The sequence below is a fragment of the Trichomycterus rosablanca genome, chromosome 7 (assembly GCF_030014385.1).
Source record: "Trichomycterus rosablanca isolate fTriRos1 chromosome 7, fTriRos1.hap1, whole genome shotgun sequence".
In the NCBI taxonomy this organism is placed as follows: domain Eukaryota; kingdom Metazoa; phylum Chordata; class Actinopteri; order Siluriformes; family Trichomycteridae; genus Trichomycterus; species Trichomycterus rosablanca.
Genome location: NC_085994.1, coordinates 11,303,927 through 11,325,220, shown reverse-complemented (window position 1 = coordinate 11,325,220; position 21,294 = coordinate 11,303,927). Strand labels below are relative to the sequence as shown.

Below are 21,294 nucleotides of genomic sequence, written 5' to 3'. Positions count from 1 at the left end.
ACATTTTTGTTTCTCATTTGTCAAGATATTTTTGAAATGGGCAAATGAAATAAAACCAAACCCTGCAATAAACGTAATGTTTATTTTCATATTTCATTGTAAACTTAATGTTCCATGAATGTTTATTATATGGAAAACTGGATGAAGGCCACAGCTTTTGACTGCGAATACAATTTATTTTACAAAATCTTTACACAAATGTGTAATCAAAATCTAAATCAATTTTGTACTTACCTATAAACAATTAGTTCAAACATAAGTGCTTTACATTCTTGTTGGTGCAAGGTACACATATTATTTTGAAAATGTTTGGAATAGCAGTATCTGAAATGATTGTGTTGCACTAGTTGACATGAGTTTATGAATATTAAAAAGTAATGTAATATGATATTTGCTAAATTAGGTTGTACATCATTTGAAGCACCATTGTTAAAGTATCATCACAAAAAGTGATTCTGTCTTTATTCCTTCTTGTTTCCCCACTTGGCCATCTTGTTGTTTACAGGAGTTTTCATAAATCTGCTTGATTTCATGTAAGCAGAGATCTTCTCAAGTGCCTGAGGAAATAAAAGTAAACCAATTAGTTTAGCTTCCTTTCGTTCTCTTTTATTTAGAGATCAAAAGCCATATTCACAAACCATTTCAAGTTCAACAATAGTTCCTAAATGGTGGATACAGATGAAACATCTATGTAAATGTTTATTTTGTTTGTTTATTAGGATTTTAACATCATATTTTACACTTGTGGTTACATTCATGACAGGAACAGTAGTTCTCATTACACAAGAGTCATTAGTTCACACAAGGTCATGGACAATTTTGTATCTCCAATTCACCTCACTTGCATGTCTTTGGACTGTGAGAGGAAACCGGAGCACCCGGAGTAATGGGGAGTCATGGGGAGAACATGCAAACTCCACACAGAAAGGACCCGATCCGCCCCACCTGGGGATCGAACCCAGAACCTTCTTGCTGTGAGGCGACAGTGCTACCCACTTAATCACTGTACCGTAATGTTTATTTTAGACAAAAAAATTACACAATTAATGTACACAATAAAAATTAGAGTTTAGAAGCAATTTATGCATTTCTCAAAATTTTGAAACAATTGTTCAATTTACACACACGCCATTCCAATTGCACAGATCCAAAAACAATATTAATGTCTATTTAAGATGTGCATACAATTTTTTGATTTGTGTTTATGCAAGAAGAACAAGGACTATTGTTTTAAAGAAACAATCGTGTCTTGAGGCGCTTGGGAGGCCTAGCAATCAATTACGCTGGCCCACCACCAAGTTCAAATCTCAGCTGTGCTATCAACTGAACACGGATTTCTGTCTTGCTCCCAGTGCATCCTGGTGAAATTGGATTTGCCACAACCCTGACCTCAATAAACCAGTTGATGGAAAAGGAAAAAGGTGAATTGCCTTTTTCATGTTTTATCTCCATTTCATGTCTGGTCATTATATACATGATAGTTGTGCTCATGTTGTAATGTACCTAGCTTTTAATTTAGAATTTACACCAACAGTTTAGACTTCGAACAAGCTTGCCATGCATGAATGGTGCAGCTGGTAGAGCGAGCACTTCAAAGCAATGCTAGTGTCCACTCTGTCCATTCCTACCTTGTGCATGAATGTTTCAGGAAGGAGCTAGAGCCAGCTAGACCATGATAAAGCAGCTAGTAACAATTAATGAATAACATGATCTACTAAAGAACAAACTTTTATGTAGCATCTGAAAGATAGAAATCAGCCACTTTGGCTGAGAAGAAAACTGAATGAATTGTAAAAGGTCTTGAATAGTGCCCCTGTACAGCAAACCTGTTTTAATAAGAAAGAATATTAAACAAACCTCAAATCTGTTCAGGAAATCTTTAAGATTTTTGAAGTCATCCAGACATTTGGGCTCAAACATTCTGTGCTGGTCCAACAGCTCATACATCACAAAGTCCGGAAATGTGATCTACAGCACAAGAAGGCAATACTGAATTACAAGGTCTATAGGTAGGCTAGAGAACAAGTCATTTACAACAGTCAGAGTTGACCAGAGTCTCTAATCAGCATGGAGCTTACATTAGTCCTTATCATTAGATTTCCTCTAATAACTGTGTTTACCTTGTCACCAGCAAACCATTTTCTCTCCCCCAAGAAGTCTGAGAACTGCTTTAGAACTCCTGGCAGTGCCTCCAGGTAACCTTTCTTTTTGTTGTCCTGAAAAGGTGAACACATTAAAAAGAAGTATGTATGAATTACACAACTCATGCAGATAGCAAGGTTAAATGGTAAAGGATAACAAGAAAGCCCAAACGTACATAATCTCCATAGCACAACATGACAAAACCATTGCGGAAATCCATTGCTTGATTTTCCATGATGTCCACTCTGATCTTCTCATCTTCAGTCTCTCCACCTGGCATTGCAATAAAAATGCATTGAATTTCACAAAAGTTTAAATTGCACAAAAGTTTAAAAGTATATAAAATATAAACCCTTACAGAGGTTGTGCTTGCGGGCGATATATCTTAGTATGGCATTGCTCTGTACTATTTGCCTGTCTCCATCCTGAAGGTATGGAAGCTGAGGAGAAAAAGTGAAGTAACCATAAAATCTTCTAATACAAAATGCTAAACTAAGTGTTACCCTCATCTACAGTAATAATCCAGCTGTTTTGACCCAATGTCTATCCTCCAAATTAAAGAAAACAATGAAAATTAATTTTCGTTAAAATTTCTCATAAAATTTGGCTGAAACATGCTGTATTTTTTCACAATGCTATGGTTCTAATTTAAAGTGGGATACAACAGTTCAGACTGCTGTGAAATACTGGGAATCAGTATTCCCATTATGTCTGCACTTTGATGAGACAGCTTTTGACTTTGTCTCATTGGTGGCACTTTGAAAAGAAGAGTGGCAAACTGGGTCAATCAGATTCTGGCTAGCGCAGCGGCAAGGTAAACAGGCGACACAAAAGCGGTTTTGCCGGCATCATGCAAATGCAGCCTTAGATGCTTTGTGACTTTAACTAGATGCAGTAACTCATTGCTTTAGCTGTGCAGTGTTTTTATATTATAGGGATAAATGTCAAAGATAATGTCTGTATTAAACCACACTCTACTAACGCATCAGACAGAGAAAGTTAAACATTAAACTTCTTACATTACAGAAGTGCATTTTGAGTTTGGCTTTATCGTTAATCCAACTGCTCTTGTCAAAAGTGGGAGCTGCAAGTAGAAATGCATTACATGTTAATTTATTACAAAATGTACTATTGTAGCACAAAAAAGAGCTGAGTGATAGGAGTTAACAGTTACCTTCACCACAGGAGTACTGTTTATCTTCATACTTAGTGCCAGTGTACTCCAACAGCAGACGTATGGGCTGAGCAAGCTAAAATAGAGCACAAACATTAGTATTAAACATTTGTCTGTGGCCAAACTGATTATTTCCACTTCAGTAAGATGGACAGATACAATTAGAGGAATAAGTTAATTAATGAGCCATTAAAGAGCCCAAAGACCCAAACAGAAAACAGAACGTTCTGAAGAAATACTATACATATAGTCACAAGGTGTCATGCAAAAACAAAACCCTTAACCCTGCTATACAGAAAAATTTATTTGAACAGTCTAGTTTAATTAATTTTCCCTCCAGGACAGTTGTAAGCAAACTTTGCAAATTTAAATCCTTGATCCCACATTAAGCAGCTGTTTCTATTGTTGGTCATACTATACCCAAGTACTGGTGCTAACTTTGGTTCCCCTTCTTGTCCAAGGACCAAGCGTTATCGGAGCGGGTTGTACAGGTGAAGTGAGAAACAGTGCAAACCATCAACTGGTCAATAGAAATTGTAACAGAATTGCTCCTGGAGTCAGACAATATAATTGCCATATATAAATGCTTATTGCAATAGATTTTATTGAATACTGTGGGCGTAAAAAATTTAATAAAAATTACAAACATTAACAAAACTAACTGAAAATCATCCTGCATTTACATTCTAGTCATTCAGCAGACACTTCTGTCCAAACCGACTTACAGTACTGTGACAGTATATTGTATAAGCAATAGAGAGTTAAGGGCCTTGCTCAAGGGCCCAATAGTGGCAAGCTGGAAGTGGTGGGGCTTGAACCAGCAAACTTTCAATTACTAGTCGAGTACCTTAACCACTAGGCTACAACTGTCCTGTTGTGGTTACTGCTATTGCTTAAACTCAAGTTACCCTGGCATATTTGTTCTCAGCATGTGATGGAGAATGCAGACAGCTTCAGTAAAATCTATTTTTAGAAGTACCCTTGAGCAATTGGAAACGGGTCACAACAAACAATTTATTTAATAGGATTTTAATGTCATGCTTCACACACCTTGGTCACATTCATGGCAGAAGCGGTAGTTACTCCTTACACAAGACTCATCAGTTCAAAGTTTAATGTCAAACACAGTCATGGACAATTTTGTATCTCCAATTAACCTGACTGCATATCTTTGGACTGTGGGATGAAACCGGAGCTCACGCAGGAAACCCACGCAGACACGGGGAGAACATGCAAACCCCACACAAAAAAGGACCCGGACCGCCCCTCCTGGGGAGAGGGGATCAAACCCAGGACCTTCTTGCTATGAGGCGACAGTGCTACCCACTGAGCCATTGTGCAGCCCCACAACAAACAAACAATTTTAAGTGTCAGGGCTGTGTATGTAAACACAAGACAAACAGAACCTGCAGTTGAAGCCCATTTTTAGGGAGGGATAAATGCAGCTTTACAGGTTAGGGTGGGGTGGTGGCTTGCACTGTCACCTCACAGCAAGAAGGTCCTGGGATCGATTCCCAGGTGGAGCGGTCTGGGTCTATTCTGTGTGGGGTTTGAATGGTTTCCCTGTGTCTGTGTGGGAGATCCGGTTTCCACCCACAGTCCAAAGACGTGAGAGTTAGAGGAATTGGAGATACAAAATTGCCTGTGAGTGTTGGGCATTGAACATGAACTGATAACATTGTGTAACCTGTAACTACCTGTAGTGTCAGGCAAGAATGCTATTTAGAAAGCTGTAAGGCCTAGGCGCAAATAAAAAGACCTAATTTTTCAAAACCAAAAACCTAAACTGCAATAAAAATAAAATCTAAAGAGGTTTATTGTTGTAGAAAACCAAAAGGTGCACAAATGCACAATGTCTGTTAAGTTTAGAGGGGAATTATTACGCGCTAGCATGAATAAACACGTCGTGCTAAACGAGTTTTACACAAGAGCTCGAGCTTCTTCAGTCTGCAGGAGTTTCACTCAGTGGTCGTGTTTCATTGTTCGCTTTAGACTCGCTTTTCTAACGCACATTAGTAATGCAGCTAAGTTCCCAGTACTTCTACATAAAAATAATGTACCAGTACTGAATTCTTACCCCGCGAATATCCCAGTAAGCCAGTGTCATCGTCATGTTGAACAGTTGAATCGTTGGAACGCACACCACAGGAGAAGAGTGATGACTGTATCAATTCAGGCCGCAAGTTATATATTTATGTAACTTTGAAACAGCCAATCACAGTCCAGCTACTGCAGCAACTTCATGACGTAACCGCGCTGGTAGTATTTGGCATACACTGGCATGACTGTGCTGGAAAAGTAATATTGCAATGTGTAATGACAATGCATTTAAGTGTTTAATATGGAATGTAAATGAGAAATAACTACATGTCATGTAAAAAAGAACAAGAAGCCAATGTATTTGATATATTTTCTTAATTATTTCAGATTAATCCCACTTAATTCATGCATTACTTACATTCTAAATGTAGTTAAATAAACCAACCACCATGTTTACTAGATTGTATTCCAGTTTTATTCTAGTGTTTAGTGTTTAAAAAAAAGCCTTTTCCTGATTCTGAAACTGCATGAACATTTTCAAGTGCGCGAACAAAGATAGAAACTGTACTAGAAGTTGACTATTTTTATTAAATATTTTTGCTTAAGCAAGGGTGCAGCTTATTTTATAGATAAAGATCATTTGTCATTTGTATTTGAAATAACCATCCCTATACACAAAAGTGTTTGATGCAAAGTAATCAGCAATATGAGCCGCAGTAATCGCAGTAATAAAACTATACATCCTGTAATAAACTTAATGTTGATTTTTATATTTCATTTTAAACTGAATGTGCCACCCTTAATTAGATGGAAAAATGGATGAAGGCCACAACCTTTGTGTATAAAATTTCTTTAAAAAATTATTTACACAAATGTCTGTTAATTAGAATCCAAATAAAAGTTTATTTATGAAATATTAGTGCTTTACATTAGTGCACTTGGGAAATACAAATAAAAAAAAAAGTGCCATACTAGCTTACATGAGTTTAAGAATATTAAAAAGTTATGTAATTTGATATAATTAGGTTTTACATCATTTGGAGCACCATTGTTAAAGTACCATCACAAAAAGTGATTCTGTCTTTACTCCTTCTTGTTTCCCCACTTGGCCATCTTGTTGTTTACAGGAGTTTTCATGAATCTGCTTGATTTCATGTAATCAGAGATCTTCTCAAGTTTCTGAGGATATAAAAGCAAAACAATTAGTAATTAATTACTTTCATTCTCTTGTATTCAGAGATCAAGAGCTATATTTACAAACCGTTTTATGTCTAACAATAGTTCCTAAATGGTGGATACAGATGAAACTTGTAACTATGTAATAGTGTTCATTTTGGTTCAAGAAATTCATGCTGTTTGAGGCAGAATCATTTAACATTTTAATGCATTGAGATACTTCATTCAAGTCATTTTAATGCAAAGGTTTTATATTTTAATTTAATCCTTTATCCTTTTTAAGACAGTGTGTATAACAAACACAGCTGGATGTGCAGCCTGGAGAACTTAATGTTTTTATGTGTGACAGTGTGAATTCAAATGCTTGTTTATATGAACGTGTTACTGCCATGCATTAGTTTTCCACAGCTCCAATTATCTGTAGTTAATGTAGTTTGATTAACTGATTTGATTTTGGTTAATTATTATTACACTGCCTGGCCAAAAAAAGGTCACCACCTGGATTTAACTAAGCAAATAGGTAAGCGCCTCCCATTGGATAATTACTGCATGGGTGATTATGTTTCAGTTGGCAACAAGTTATTTAACCCTAACTGATGCAGTGAGTAGCTTCTCATTTGTTAAACAACCATGTCGAAAGACATCCTGTGGTCATGGAAAAGATGTTAATCTGTTTTGGAAGAGTCAAATTATTGGCATGCATCAAGCAGAGAAAACATCAAACATGAGAAAACAAGGAGATTGCTGAAACTATTAAGAACGGGTTAAGAACTGTCCAACGCATTAGGACAGTGGGGAAACATCATCTTCGAGGAAGGAATGTGGTCGAAAAAAATCCTGAATGATCGTGATCGGCGATCACATACACATTTGGTGAAATCAAATGGTAGAAAAACTACAGTAGAACTCAGGGATATGTTTAATAGTGAAAGTAAGCTATACAGCCACATGCTCATTTAGTTAAAAAACTTTTGGACTGCACAATGGTGCAGCTGGTAAATTGAGAACTGCAAAGCAATGCTAGTGTCCATGTGAGGCAACCCATTCAAAGTGTATTCCTGCCTTGTGCAGGAATGTTTCAGGGTGGAGCTAGAGCCCCCCTCGACCATGATTATGCAGCTAGCAAAATTAATGAATAACACGATCCACCAAAGAACATGCAGCTGAAAGATAGTACTCATAATGTGCTGGTGTGTTTGTGTTTATTTAGCCCATGAAAGAAATGAGCCACTTTGGCTGAGAAGAAAACTGAATGAATTGTAAAAGGTCTTGAATAGGGCCCCTGTACAGCAAACCTGTTTTAATAAGAAAGAATATTAAACAAACCTCAAATCTGTGCAGAAAACATTTAAGGTTCTTGAAGTCATCCAGACATTTGGGCTCAAACATTCTGTGCTGGTCCAACAGCTCATACATCACAAAGTCCGGAAATGTGATCTACAGCACAAGAAGGCAATACTGAATTACAGTGTAGGCTGGCAAATAGGTCATTCACAAAAGTCAGAGTTAATCAGAGTTTCTTTGAAGTCAGTATCATTAGATTTCCTCTAATAACTGTGTTTACCTTGTCACCAGCAAACCATTTTCTCTCCCCCAAGAAGTCTGAGAACTGCTTTAGAACTCCTGGCAGTGCCTCCAGGTAACCTTTCTTTTTGTTGTCCTGAAAAGGTGAACACATTAAAAAGAAGTATGTATGAATTACACAACTCATGCAGATAGAAAGGTTAAATAGTAAAGGATAACAAGAAAGCCCAAACGTACATAATCTCCATAGCACAACATGACAAAACCATTGCGGAAGTCCATTGATTGATTTTCCATGATGTCCACTCTGATCTTCTCATCTTCAGTCTCTCCACCTGGCATTGCAATAAAAATGCATTGAATTTCACAAAAGTTTCAATTGCACAAAAGTTTAAAAGTATATAAAATATAAACCCTTACAGAGGTTGTGCTTGCGGGCGATATATCTCAGTATGGCATTGCTCTGTACTATTTGCCTGTCTCCATCCTGAAGATATGGAAGCTGAGGAGAAAAAGTGCGGTAACCATAAAATCTTCTAATACAAAATAGCTTTTACCCAATGCTTATCCCCCACAAGAAAACAATGAAAATGCTATGGTTTTAATTTAAAGTGGGATACAACAGTTCAGGCTGCTGTGAAGTACTGGGAATCAGTTTTCTTCCCATCATGTCTGCACTTAGATTTTGACTTTCATATAAACAATTTGTCTCATTGGTGGAGCTTTGAAAAGAACAGGCAAACTTGGTCAATCAGATTCTGGTCAGCGCAGCTGCAAGGTAAGCAGCACCACCTGACTCCACAGGAAATAGTGGTACAGCGGTTTTGCCGGCATCATGCAAATGCAGCCTTAGATGCTTTGTGACTTATACTAGATGCAGTAACTCAATGCTTTAGCCATGCAGTGTTTTTTTATATTATAGGGAGAAATGTCAAAGGTAATGTCTGTATTAAACCACACTCTTCAAATGCACCAGACAAAGAAAGTTAAACATTAAACTTCTTACATTACTAAAGTGCATATTGAGTTTGGCTTTATCGTTAATCCAGCTGCTCCTGTCAAAAGTGGGAGCTGCAAGCAGAAATAAGAAGCAAAACATTACATGTTAATTTATTACAAAATTTACTATTTTAGGATAAAAATAGCTGAGTGGTAGGAGTTAACAGTTACCTTCACCACAGGAGTACCGTTTCTCTTCATACTTAGAGCCAGTGTACTCCAACAGCAGACGCATGGGCTGAGCAAGCTGAAACAGAGCACAAATGTAATGGCCAAGTCTAAAGACCCAAACAGAAAACAGGATGTTCTAGAGAAATAAAATACATATGGTCACAAGGAGCCAGGATCAACTTCATGGCATTTAATAATAAAAAAGTTAAAGGCATGCACATATCAAGTCATGAATGAAACTACAATGTTAGAATAAAGGTTTACATCTAGCAGAGGTAATTTATTTTGCATTTGTCCCTCCAGGGCAGTCCCTCTTGTTTTATAGTATTTCTTTGTTCTCGGCCAATAAAGAATAAAATTGCATAAACTAACTTTTTGCAGTAAACAAGGAGCAACAACAATCAAATTAATTTTTAGTTAAAGCTGTTTCTTAAATGTGAGGTTCATCAAAGGAGCCTCTAAAAAGTGCATGAAGCAGAACACTGATTAAAATGCATTTAATGTTGTAATAGGTACACAGTCACATGTACGATTAGTTATACCTGTAATACAGAATTGAGTCCTACACAGTAAAAAAAATAAAATAAAATAAAAAATTATTTAAATATGCATGTTGGTGCAATCCCCTAATGTCAGTACATTGTCCACCCCAAGCATGCAGTCTAGAACTGGGCTGGTTTTCACCATGGATTCAACACACCTTGAACACATCTTTGGGTTGTATGTAAATACCACATCACAGTACAACATATGTATCATTTGTCTAAACACACCACAGTTAACACAGACTGTCCTTAAAGATTACATGTTGTATTTAATGAGGTCCGTGAAGACCAACTATTCTAACTAAATAAATCTAAATTAAATAAAGTTAAATAAATCAACCACCTTATTTGCTAGATTTTAATCTAACATAACAGCTACCACTGGAGAAGGGTGAAAGCTAGGATGCAAAGTGAATCCAACTGTTGAATGTCCCTGATACATGCACCAATCAATGCCTCGAATTTAGTACTGTTTTGCTGGCCAACGCTTCTATTTCCACACTGAGCTGGAATAACAGTAGACGTGTGTGTGTGTGTGTGTGTGTGTGTGTGTGGTGTGTGTGGTCAGCCAGACTAATCAAATACGCATCCTATGGGTGAAAGATGAAAACCCCTGTCCTAACGTATAATACAGCCAAGCGAAGTTTCCAGTTTAGTCAGGACCAGTTCGTGCTGAATACTTCTAAATAAAAGTAATGTACCAGTGCTGAGTTCTTACCCCGCGAACATCCCAGTAAGCCAGTGTCATCGTCATGTTGAGAAGTTGAGATGTTGGAGCACACACCACAGGAGAAGAGAGATGACTGACCTAATGCAGCTACAACTCAGGTTCTATATTTATATAGGTAACTTCGAACAGCCAATCACAGTCCAACCTCTGCAGCAACAGCATGACGTAGGCGCGATGTAGTATTTGGCCTATGGTAGCATGACTGTGCTGGAAAAGTACTATTTCATGTGTAATGACTGTGCATGATTGTTTAAGTCTTTATAAGTGGAATATAATTAAGAAATAACTACAAGTCGTCTAAAAGAGAACAAGAAGCCAATGTATTTGATAAATTTTCTTAATTATTTCAAATTAATCCCACTTAATTCATGCATTACTTCAATTATAAATTTGGTTAAATAAACCACCCACTATGTTTACTAGATCATATTCCAGTTGTATTATAGTGTTTGGTGTTTAAAAAAAGCCTTTTCCTGATTCTGAAACTGCACGAACATTTTCAAATGCACGTACAAAGATAGAAGCTATACTAGAAGCTGACTATTTTTCTTAAATATTTTTTAAAATATATTTTCTTAATTATTTAAAATGAAGTCCACTTAATTCATGCATTACTTCAATTCTAAATTTGGTTAAATAAACCAACCACCATGTTCACTAGATCATATTCCAGTTTTATTCTAGTGTTTAGTGTTAAAAAAAAAAGCCTTTTCCCGATTCTGAAACTGCACGAACATTTTCAAATGCACATACAAAGATAGAAGCTGTACTAGAAGCTGACTATTTTTCTTAAATATTTTTTAAATATATTTTCTTAATTATTTAAAATGAATCCCACTTAATTAATTCATTAATTCACTAATTACAGAAGCAGCTTCTAGCTAACTAGCTACGTTCGGCCTATTTTAGAACGAATTTTATATCTCGTTCAGGCCTTTTTTGCATCAATAAAATGGCAGTGATTTTCAGACTCCACATTTGAAAATCAACAACCACTTTAGTGCCCCCTTCCATTCTGCATTTACTCTGCTACAGCGACATACTTCTGACACACAAGCGTTCAAACTGGACAGGCCAGCATGTGATGTTTGTGGAATCTTTGCCCAATCCTCTTGTGCAAAAGCTTTACAGCAACTGTTTTCTTTCAATCCCACCAAAATATTGCTTTGGGTTTTATTTTTAACATGCAAAGTGAATCCAAATGTCGAGTGTTTCTGATACATGCATCAGTTAATGTATGTAGGTGGTATCTGTAACTAATCAAATCACATTGCATTGCAAGTATAAGGTGTTGATTAATTGGCATGATTTTGCAACTTGTAGATGCAGCAGTACTGTAGTCCTCTATAGGCAGCTCCTAAACATACAAATACACACCCACCTTTGTTCATTTAGCCCAGACTAGCTTCAAAAACTGAAGGCTGTATTTTCAGATTTCCTTGCAAACCCCTACAAAGGGTTTCTCTGAAACTGTACTGAACTGAACTCCTGGTACTTTAATTTTCTCTCACCTCTAAAAACATACCTAGTTGGGCTAGGTGCTTTAAATTGCTTTAGGTGTGAGTAGGTGAGTAAACGTGTGATGAGTGAGTGATGACCTGAGATAGATTGGATTTCTGTCCAAGTTGTATTATTTTTTTGGTTAGTTTTAGTTTATTTCTAGATTCAAAAAATTATAAAATTGAAAGGTGTCATGTGTCATGTAATGGATTGGCACTTTGTTCAAGGTGTATTTCTGTTTTCACCATGGTTTCAACACACCTTGAACACCTCTTTGGGTTGTGTGTAAATAACACATCACAGTACAACATTTATCACCCCAGCTTAGCTTTTATTCCTATACTGTACTCCTCCCTTATTAGAGACATCAGTTTGTATTTGTCTACAGTTTGTCCTTAAAGATTACATGTTGTATTTAATGAGGACCAACATCTTTTTATTCTAACTAAAAAAAATCTAAATTTAGTTAAATTAACCAACCAACATATTTGCTAGATTTTAATCCAGTTTTTATTCTAGCTATAAGCAGTTTTTACACCCTAACATTGTCTTCAATATTACATAACAGCTACCACTGAAGAAGGGTGAAAGCTAGGATGTAAAGTGAATCCAACTGTTGAATGTCCCTGATACATGCAGCAATCAATGTATTGTTAGGGTGTCTGTAACTAATAAAATCACACTGTATTGCAAGTATAAGGAGTGCCATATAGTCAGCATGATTCAGCATGGCTTAGGTAGATATTATCAACAATACTCTTCGTACTCTTCTATAGGCAGCTCTTAAACATACATATACACGCCCATCTCTGTTAGTCTAGCACAGACTAGCTTCAAAAACTGGATGCTGTATTTTCAGACTCCCATACATCAGACAAATTAAAATTCAGTTAATTAGAAGCTGACTTTTTTTCTTAAATAATTTTATTTATTATTTATTTATTATAAATTTGCACCAACAATATAAAAAATTAACAAAAGTTGAAATGATCATTTTTTTATGAAGTTGATTCTGAAGAAAAAATCCAGAAGAAATCGAGTGCAACATTTTAAGTGATGAAGATAAATAAAGATTTCTTATAAGATTTTAAATGTAAAATTAAATGATTTTCTTCTTGTTTTAGGTAACTATTAATAACTGGAAAGCCACTTTGTCTGGCCATGTACATAAATAATTGTACCTCGACACTAAAACATGTAAAAACATGTAACCCAAACTGCAAATCCGTAGAGAAAATCTCTAAGGTTTTTAAAATTGTCCAGACATGTGAACTCAAACATGCGGTGCACATTCAACAGCTAGTGTATCATAAGGTCCGGAAATGCGATCTCCATTACAGCTCTATGCATCAGTCATCTGTAAATGAGCCGTTTCTCGTAAAATATGCAATTTGCTGTGAAATTTGAAATTTAAGGTTTGTATTAAGCGATTTAACATTGTTTATTCGCATAGCCTATGAAATAGGAGGCGCAATATGAGGCGGTCCTAGCAATCATCCGGCAATTACGTTAAACAGACTTTTCTGTGGTGTAGTGTGCTGACAATGTTTGATGTAGGCCTATGTGTTTACTTATTGAGTGCATTTTGTCTCTTTGGGGATTCCACAGTCTATGTACTACACACGTGATCATCTCTGTGCTGTGCCTTAAAAGAACAAGCCAGTAAAATATTATGCTTTATAATTTGACTATGTAAAGTTTATTTATTTCTTTATACACTAAGCAAGACGTTCGGTTACACTTGCAAATGGTTAGACAAAATGTCCAAGATGTCGAAGTGTAAAGCAGCTAAAAACACGACTCGGGAAACTTGGAAAACTTCCAACAAATTCTGTTAACACAGAGAGGGGTGTATGAAAACACAGACGAGTATTTTGGTCTTTGAGAGAGAGCTATTATGTTAGGCTGTGCTGTCTGTTGTAGCCTACATTGATTTTATCATTCAATTTACAAGTGTTATTTAATGACTGCCGTGGCACTTTTGTTTAAAAATCTGTGAAATCTGTTATATTAAAAAAACGAGGTCTGTGAAATTAAGCACATTTTCCCGTTAATTTAGTAAGGCCGTAATCATAAATAATGGCTTAATGTGATCCACTGTCCCAACTTTTTTGAATTTAGTTTGTACTAAATCTCCCCAGTTTGTGGACTGTTAGTATTGTTATATAAACTGTATGCTCAAAGCTCATGAGGTTACTGAATGACTCAGCAGCTCATGGGACCCACCAAAATAAACACTGATATGAAGTAATAATAGTTATACTGATAAGAAGTGATAATGCTAAGTGAAGCGAATATAAATGGTCATTAATGATTTCACCAGACTTTAATAAAGTTATAAATAAAGACAGCTTAAGATTCATATGTTTATTATGATGGAGAACAAAGAAGGAAAAAATATACATTTTTATATATTTTATCATTTGCAATAAATAATTATTTTAATCACAATAAATCAAGGACAAACACACATACAACAAATTTGACTCTGTAAATGCACCAAAACATACATTAAATCCACGTAGAATAGTTTCAGGTCACTAAAACAAAAAATTGGACACACATTTGGAAACAAAGGATGAAAGACATTTGTTTGAAATCAGTTTGAGTTCACATACACTATACAGTGTAGCAGCCATGCAGCATGATGCCAGTACTCATGCCTGTTTTTTTCTATTACATTACTTAACAATGCACAAAAATGATGTTTTTGATCTATTTAATCCTCATTCAGGTAGAGCAGGAACTGCCAGATTTGTTTTAATAATGCAAAAAAGGCCTTGAGCAAACAACACTACTACAAAACCATACCATGAAATAGCAATATACCGCCATGCTTGCTGGGGTCATGGCCTTTTTTGGCACTTATTGATGTGCAAAATTAACTACTGGTTGTTGACAATGTGAGGTGCATCACTATTAGGAATGATGGTTCTACAAGCAGTACTGATGATAGATTAAGGTGGCATGCTCAAACTGTTGATTTATTCACTTTATCTAGCATCAGCATCAGCATCAACATCAACATTTCCACCTTCCTCACTTCAGCTCCTTCAGATTACCCACTCAGTGTTAATGTATCTCGTTCCTACTGTGCACTTTGCACTGGATTCATGCAAAGAGCTGCTTCCTCGTCGATGGTCTCCAGTTCTTCACTCCTTACAGCTTGCGTGATTAGATTCAGCTCCTCACACATCGTTTCGTAGCGGTATGCTACACGGATGTCTGGGACGTTGGTACGACGGATGTCATTGCCTTCCTGGCCTTCTTTGATGTAGTCGGGGCCCAGCCAATAACTCTTCATCTATATAGAAATTATGTGTTTAATGTGTTAATGTACATTAGAATTTTATTCTTTTCAGTTTTTCCCTTCTTCATATCGAGTTATCTGGGCCAAGGTTTAGTAGGGTATGAGACTTATGTGCCATTCAAGCACCTATTTGACAGCTAAATGCTAAAAGATTTTTGTTTAATACATATTATTTTTGTGCTCTAATATCTAGGTAACTCAAATTTTTTCCCCCAATTTTCCTCTCAATCTAGTTGTATCCAATTACCCGATTACATTATGCTTCCTCTCTACTGATGCCGATCCCCACTGCTGATTGAGGAGAGTGAGACTGACACAAGCCCTTTCCGACAAGTGTGCAGTAGCCGACATATGTGGATCAGCTTTGTGTATTGAGAGCCACACCCTGATCACATTATCCCTCGAATCTGTGCAGGCGCCATCGACCAGCCAGCAGAGGTCGTAATTGCATCAGTTATGAGGTCCCTATCCGGCTTCCCACCCAGTATGAACAACAACCAATCGCTGTTCATGTAGCTGCCCAGCCCAGCCGAATGACAGAGGAGTTTAGAACCGACAAGTTTGAAATGTCAGCTCTGGTGTGCTAGCGTGTTTTTGCCGCTGCGCCAACTGAGCGGCAACTCATTGTTTTTAACATACTGTTACAAACAGGGTCATGTGATCTGAAACTAAAATGTACTTGGACATCAGCTAAGATATCCAGTCTTACTTGTTTTAGCCTTTTGTTTAGACCAACTGGATAAAACCAACATGTTGAAAGAGTGAATGTGACTGTCAGCGTGATTGAGTACCTCGTGGGAGAAGCCACTCATGAGAACACTGTTTCTGGCCAGCTCACACATATCACACGAGCTCAGCTTCCACACCTGAGCAGCTATACTGTACTCCTCCATCAGCGGCTCCTGGAAAGCACACATGCAGATACATACACAATAGTGTTTGCAAGTTAAACATAGGTAACATCCAGACATTTATCAGTAAATAAGTTGCAGATTATAGATTATATGGTCTTTTAATGCAGAATGCTGGACAATTCTTTCCCTAAATTTATACCTATTTTTCTATTAAACGGACAAATTCCACAAACTCTCCAAGCCTTCTTTCTTTTATCGAAGCATTGCTTGTTATGCAGAAGCTGACCTTTGTGAAGTGGAACTGCAGAGGATCATCAGTAGATAAGGAGACCATGAGGCCTCTGGACAGATACTCAGGTAGTGGGTTACGATGGTAGCTGAGAAACAAGCTGTTGTTGCTGAGAGGAGACATGGCGATGCCAATCTGAGCCAGATAATACAGGTACTGCAGCACTGGAGCCTAAAGAAAAGATTTCACATGTATAGGAGACCTGGGTTTGTCACCAGCAAAGAGACATGTATAGAGACATTTATTACAGTATAAAAGTCACTGATTACAGAACTGGCATTCAAACTGTGGGCTGGCCTCCCTGTGAGCGGTGTGTATACTACAATAGGATACACCAGAAAACATTAGGCATGGTGTTAACCTTTGAAGAGTTTTTTAAATCTACCAACTGACATGCCTTCTTCAATTTGATTTAAAAAATGCAAAAATATATATAACAAAATAATAACAAAAGAATATATTTAACTTCATGTTCATCTGCCAACCGATAACAGCAGGCTTATGTTCAGGTGTTGTCATACTTTTAGTCATATACAGTACATGTGCTGGCCCCAATAAAGTTTCACCCAAGAGGTTTCACCAATTTAAAAATAATTTATTATTACTGGGGCATGTGTACGAATCTCAGCTTTGATATCAGCTGACATGATACATGATTGGCTTTGTTTAAAGAGGAGGATGGCCGAAGCCTGTGGATGGATCGGCACCCTGTCTGGGGTATTCCTGCCTCAAGTCCAATGTTTACCAGTGGAACCAGACCTACTGACCCTAACTAGGACACTGAGTGCAGCTTTACGAAGCAGAAGTATGTGTAAGATATAACGTACAATTCACTGAATATATTATTTAATATAATTTAAGACATAAAAAATAATAAGAATTAGATCAAGTTCATGTCTATCAGAAGATGACACACAGAACTAACACCCTGGAATAATTATTTTTAATTGTTTTATCAAATTAACTTCCTGTTGTACCTTCCTTAACAGCAGACCATGAGAGATATTCTCTGAGAGCATGAACCCAGACACCAGGTGATGGATTGGTCCTGCCTCGCCACAGTGAGGCCTCAGCACGAACGTGTTGAAACCCCTGCTCCTGTAAGAAAAGAAAAAAGATCGTTGCAGATCACTTTAACAAAATGAAAAAATACAGTGTTTGATTTGTTATGACATTGAAGCATTTTACAAATTCATAATACTGATTAAGGTAAAAAAAAAAACTTTGACTAGGTCTATATTAACCTTTGACAGGTATTGTACATATTAATGCAGTCATTTGAATGCAGATGAATGCACCAGTCTAATGAAATGCTGTGTTTTTTGGTTGGAGCTGCACTTTGATTCAGACAGAGCTCAAATACTGAGCAGTGAATTGTAAGAGCCTTTAATCAACCAGGTGATTGTAGCTTTTCAGACCCAAACCACATAAGATGAGTATGGCTGATATATAGTGAGAGCATCAAACAGTGTTAAAAAGCCGCAGTGTCTTTGTTGCTTTATTTTTCCATATAACAAACTTAATCTGTAATAAGGTAGGTGCTATTAAATTATTATTATAGCATGCTATTATGAGAAAATAATGAACTTCAGATCTTTAATCATTTTGCCCTATTTTAGAGCCACTCACACCGCTAATCACTGTGTCTTGTCTTGTAACAGCAGGCCCTAAGTTTATTTCCTATTAATTAAACTATTAGTGGAGTATAGTTAAAAGCTAATTTTGTTAATACGACACAGGTCAACCGATTTCTGAATATGTAAGATTTCTGTGTAACACAAAAACATTGCTTGATCTCTAGAACAACTGGACAAAAGGGCAAAAAAAAAAAAAAAAAAAAAAAAAAAAAAAAAAAAAGTTAGCCTCCTGCATTATTCCATCTGTCCGCCAGAGGTCTCTGTTGCCCAACTGCCCTGAGTGTGAGTGTGTGTCTGAATGTGTGTGTCTGCCCTGTGATAGACTGGCAACCTAGAGTGTTTCTTGCCTTATGCCCGATCAATCAGACCCACTGCGACCCTAGGCAGGATAAAGTGGTAATTAAATAGGCAATGAATGAAACAGACAGACAATGAATGAATGAATGAATGAAAAAAACTATTTGTAAGTTAAGCACAAATCAAAATAATTTGTACTTTAAGAAATTAGAGAGTTACAGATGTAGTCATGCAAATCTGGTCCTCGGAGGTATTTGTGAGAAGGTAATGGCATGGTGCACATTTTCGTAATTAATACTACAAAAAAAAGAGGTGTGTGGGGGGTCGTTAGTTAGCTAAACTGCAAACTTCAGGCAAATTTAAAAACTAGTTGATGTCAGAATTTAAAAGAAATTTGAAATTAACAAGATATGGTTAAAACAATAATTTTTGTCATATATAGCAAATTTCAACACCTTTTTCTTCTGGTGACAATGCATGACATCCAAAATGAATTAGATGTTTTTCATGCATATATTAATGTGATAATAAAACGTCAACATAACTTTGGTTATGTAGTGAATGCAGGTTTAGCTTTGTTACCAAGAATCTGCCTCACTCATACATTTAATATTAAAGTATAACAGTTGAGTTTTAAATCAGATATCGAAATTCAACTTTGCATTTTTTGTACTTTTATAAGGTAAAAGCATTAATATACATTTAATATACATTATTAAACTGATAATTTCTCTATACTACAGGTGCTGTGGACAGAATATGGCTTGAATTAACAGCCAATGCGAAAAGTAGTGTGTAAGAAACATACCTGCGCAGGTGGTTGAGCACTGTCATATTAACAAACATGTAATAGAGATAGTAGGAGTAAGGTGGATTGTCCTCCTCCATCCATTTTGAAGGCAAAGGACTGTCCAGGTTAAAAATGTGGTGCTCTGGTTTAGATTCGTCATCCACGCTGTCGAATCCAACCACCTAAAGAACGTAGCAAAATGTATTCATGCAGCACTAATGCAGTTCTTTGTATAATAAACATTTCTATACATGATTATTCCTTTTTTAAACACCTCAGTGTCAATCCTGGAAAGTGAATATTGCTCCAACTAAAATATGAAGTGAACAGTGTCCTATGATTAGAGATTTTCCATTACTAAAACACTAGAGTAGGAACACAGTGCATAAAAAACACTCTAATCTCTATGTAACACATTGTAGTTCTAAATAAACTACATTTCTGGTAGAAGGATAAGCGTGCTTATTTTAAGGTGCACTTTAAGAGGGTTGGACCCTTCTTCTACTACCAGAGAGACCCCAAAACCCACAGAAAAGACCCAGCACCACACTAATAGATTGGAGTTAAAGTAGTGTTGAGTAGAGTGTTGAGGAGAATTGGTGCTGATAAACGCAGTCGCTTCATGTATCATGTCACATTAAGTAATACCATAAAATTAAGAAAGAAAAAAATGGTCATAAATGCTTTGTGTAGTTTGCCTACTTTTACTGTGTTACATGGAATGTAAAAGCTTCTTTAGTCTTACTGGCTTTGTTGTGCTATTATTTGTAATGTAGCAGCTTTTGGCCAAAGAAAAGTCAGGAATAAACCTGCTTAAGATTAGGGATCTTTTAGCTAAAACAGATGTTCTACACATCTGTGTTGCATAACAGACAATAAAATGCAACATCAAAACAAACAGACTGGTGAGTGAATTACAGTCTCCTTGGGTATCATTTGATCTGTTGTGTCATGCAGTATACAGTGTTTGTAATGAAATACTTACATGCTGTAGGAATAAGTGCAGGTCTTTGTGGCTACTTGGATTGATTGTGGCCTCAAACAGAGGAAGAAAGATGTTTTCCAGCATCTCTTGAAAATTGCTAAGCTGTTTCTTGGTGTGGTAAACATCACTGCAGAGAAGATGCCATTTTATATTTCTTAAACAATCTATATATATATTTATATATATATATATACAGTGTATCACAAAAGTGAGTACACCCCTCACATTTCTGCAGATATTTAAGTATATCTTTTCATGGGACAACACTTACAAAATGACACTTTGACACAATGAAAAGTAGTCTGTGTGCAGCTTATATAACAGTGTAAATTTATTCTTCCCTCAAAATAACTCAATATACAGCCATTAATGTCTAAACCACCGGCAACAAAAGTGAGTACACCCCTTAGTGAAAGTTCCTGAAGTGTCAATATTTTGTGTGGCCACCATTATTTCCCAGAACTGCCTTAACTCTCCTGGGCATGGAGTTTACCAGAGCTTCACAGGTTGCCACTGGAATGCTTTTCCACTCCTCCATGACGACATCACGGAGCTGGCGGATATTCGAGACTTTGCGCTCCTCCACCTTCCGCTTGAGGATGCCCCAAAGATGTTCTATTGGGTTTAGGTCTGGAGACATGCTTGGCCAGTCCATCACCTTTACCCTCAGCCTCTTCAATAAAGCAGTGGTCGTGTTAGAGGTGTGTTTGGGGTCATTATCATGCTGGAACACTGCCCTGCGACCCAGTTTCCAGAGGGAGGGGATCATGCTCTGCTTCAGTATTTCACAGTACATATTGGAGTTCATGTGTCCCTCAATGAAATGTAACTCCCCAACACCTGCTGCACTCATACAGCCCCAGACCATGGCATTCCCACCACCATGCTTGACTGTAGGCATGACACACTTATCTTTGTACTCCTCACCTGATTGCCGCCACACATGCTTGAGACCATCTGAACCAAACAAATTAATCTTGGTCTCATCAGACCATAGGACATGGTTCCAGTAATCCATGTCCTTTGTTGACATGTCTTCAGCAACTGTTTGCGGGCTTTCTTGTGTAGAGACTTCAGAAGAGGCTTCCTTCTGGGGTGACAGCCATGCAGACCAATTTGATGTAGTGTGCG

The 21,294-nt window shown here is 36.9% G+C and overlaps 3 protein-coding genes across 3 annotated transcripts in view; all 3 read right to left on the bottom strand.

Annotated features, from left to right (window-relative positions):
• Nucleotides 1-63: 63 nt before the first annotated feature.
• Nucleotides 64-5,487, bottom strand: LOC134317662 (glutathione S-transferase Mu 3-like). The gene is made up of 8 exons (XM_062998378.1): nt 5,394-5,487; nt 3,317-3,392; nt 3,162-3,226; nt 2,501-2,582; nt 2,318-2,415; nt 2,121-2,216; nt 1,858-1,968; nt 64-557 (listed from the first exon to the last, which is right to left on the bottom strand). Exons 1-8 carry the CDS (start codon nt 5,427-5,429, stop codon nt 462-464), a joined length of 660 nt encoding a protein of 219 aa, XP_062854448.1. The 5' UTR covers nt 5,430-5,487; the 3' UTR covers nt 64-461.
• Nucleotides 5,488-6,239: 752 nt separating this feature from the next.
• Nucleotides 6,240-10,570, bottom strand: LOC134317661 (glutathione S-transferase Mu 3-like). Its single transcript, XM_062998377.1, has 8 exons — nt 10,490-10,570; nt 9,227-9,302; nt 9,063-9,127; nt 8,477-8,558; nt 8,294-8,391; nt 8,097-8,192; nt 7,859-7,969; nt 6,240-6,535 (listed from the first exon to the last, which is right to left on the bottom strand). Exons 1-8 carry the CDS (start codon nt 10,523-10,525, stop codon nt 6,440-6,442), a joined length of 660 nt encoding a protein of 219 aa, XP_062854447.1. The 5' UTR covers nt 10,526-10,570; the 3' UTR covers nt 6,240-6,439.
• Nucleotides 10,571-14,353: 3,783 nt separating this feature from the next.
• The window catches only part of ampd2b (adenosine monophosphate deaminase 2b), a 44,003-nt gene continuing 37,062 nt past the window's right edge, over nt 14,354-21,294 (bottom strand). The window contains exons 13-18 of the mRNA XM_062998978.1: nt 20,164-20,290; nt 19,197-19,360; nt 17,432-17,552; nt 16,452-16,625; nt 16,103-16,213; nt 14,354-15,305 (exon numbers count right to left, since the gene is read on the bottom strand). Of these exons, the coding sequence (XP_062855048.1) occupies nt 15,090-15,305; nt 16,103-16,213; nt 16,452-16,625; nt 17,432-17,552; nt 19,197-19,360; nt 20,164-20,290 (913 nt within the window). The 3' untranslated portion in view covers nt 14,354-15,089. The remainder of the gene's footprint in view (nt 15,306-16,102; nt 16,214-16,451; nt 16,626-17,431; nt 17,553-19,196; nt 19,361-20,163; nt 20,291-21,294) is intronic.

Excerpts from the sequence above, each read along its gene's own strand:
- LOC134317662 (XM_062998378.1), bottom strand. The coding sequence starts at position 5,429 with ATGACGATGACACTGGCTTACTGGGATATTCGCGGG. Across the intron at positions 2,583-3,161 it reads TCAAAATGCACTTCTGTAAT|CTTCCATACCTTCAGGATGG; the intron begins GTAAGAAGTTTA and ends TTTTCTCCTCAG. Across the intron at positions 1,969-2,120 it reads AATGGTTTGCTGGTGACAAG|ATCACATTTCCGGACTTTGT; the intron begins GTAAACACAGTT and ends CTTGTGCTGTAG.
- LOC134317661 (XM_062998377.1), bottom strand. The coding sequence starts at position 10,525 with ATGACGATGACACTGGCTTACTGGGATGTTCGCGGG. Across the intron at positions 8,559-9,062 it reads TCAATATGCACTTTAGTAAT|CTTCCATATCTTCAGGATGG; the intron begins GTAAGAAGTTTA and ends TTTTCTCCTCAG. Across the intron at positions 8,392-8,476 it reads CGCCCGCAAGCACAACCTCT|GTGGAGAGACTGAAGATGAG; the intron begins GTAAGGGTTTAT and ends TTGCAATGCCAG.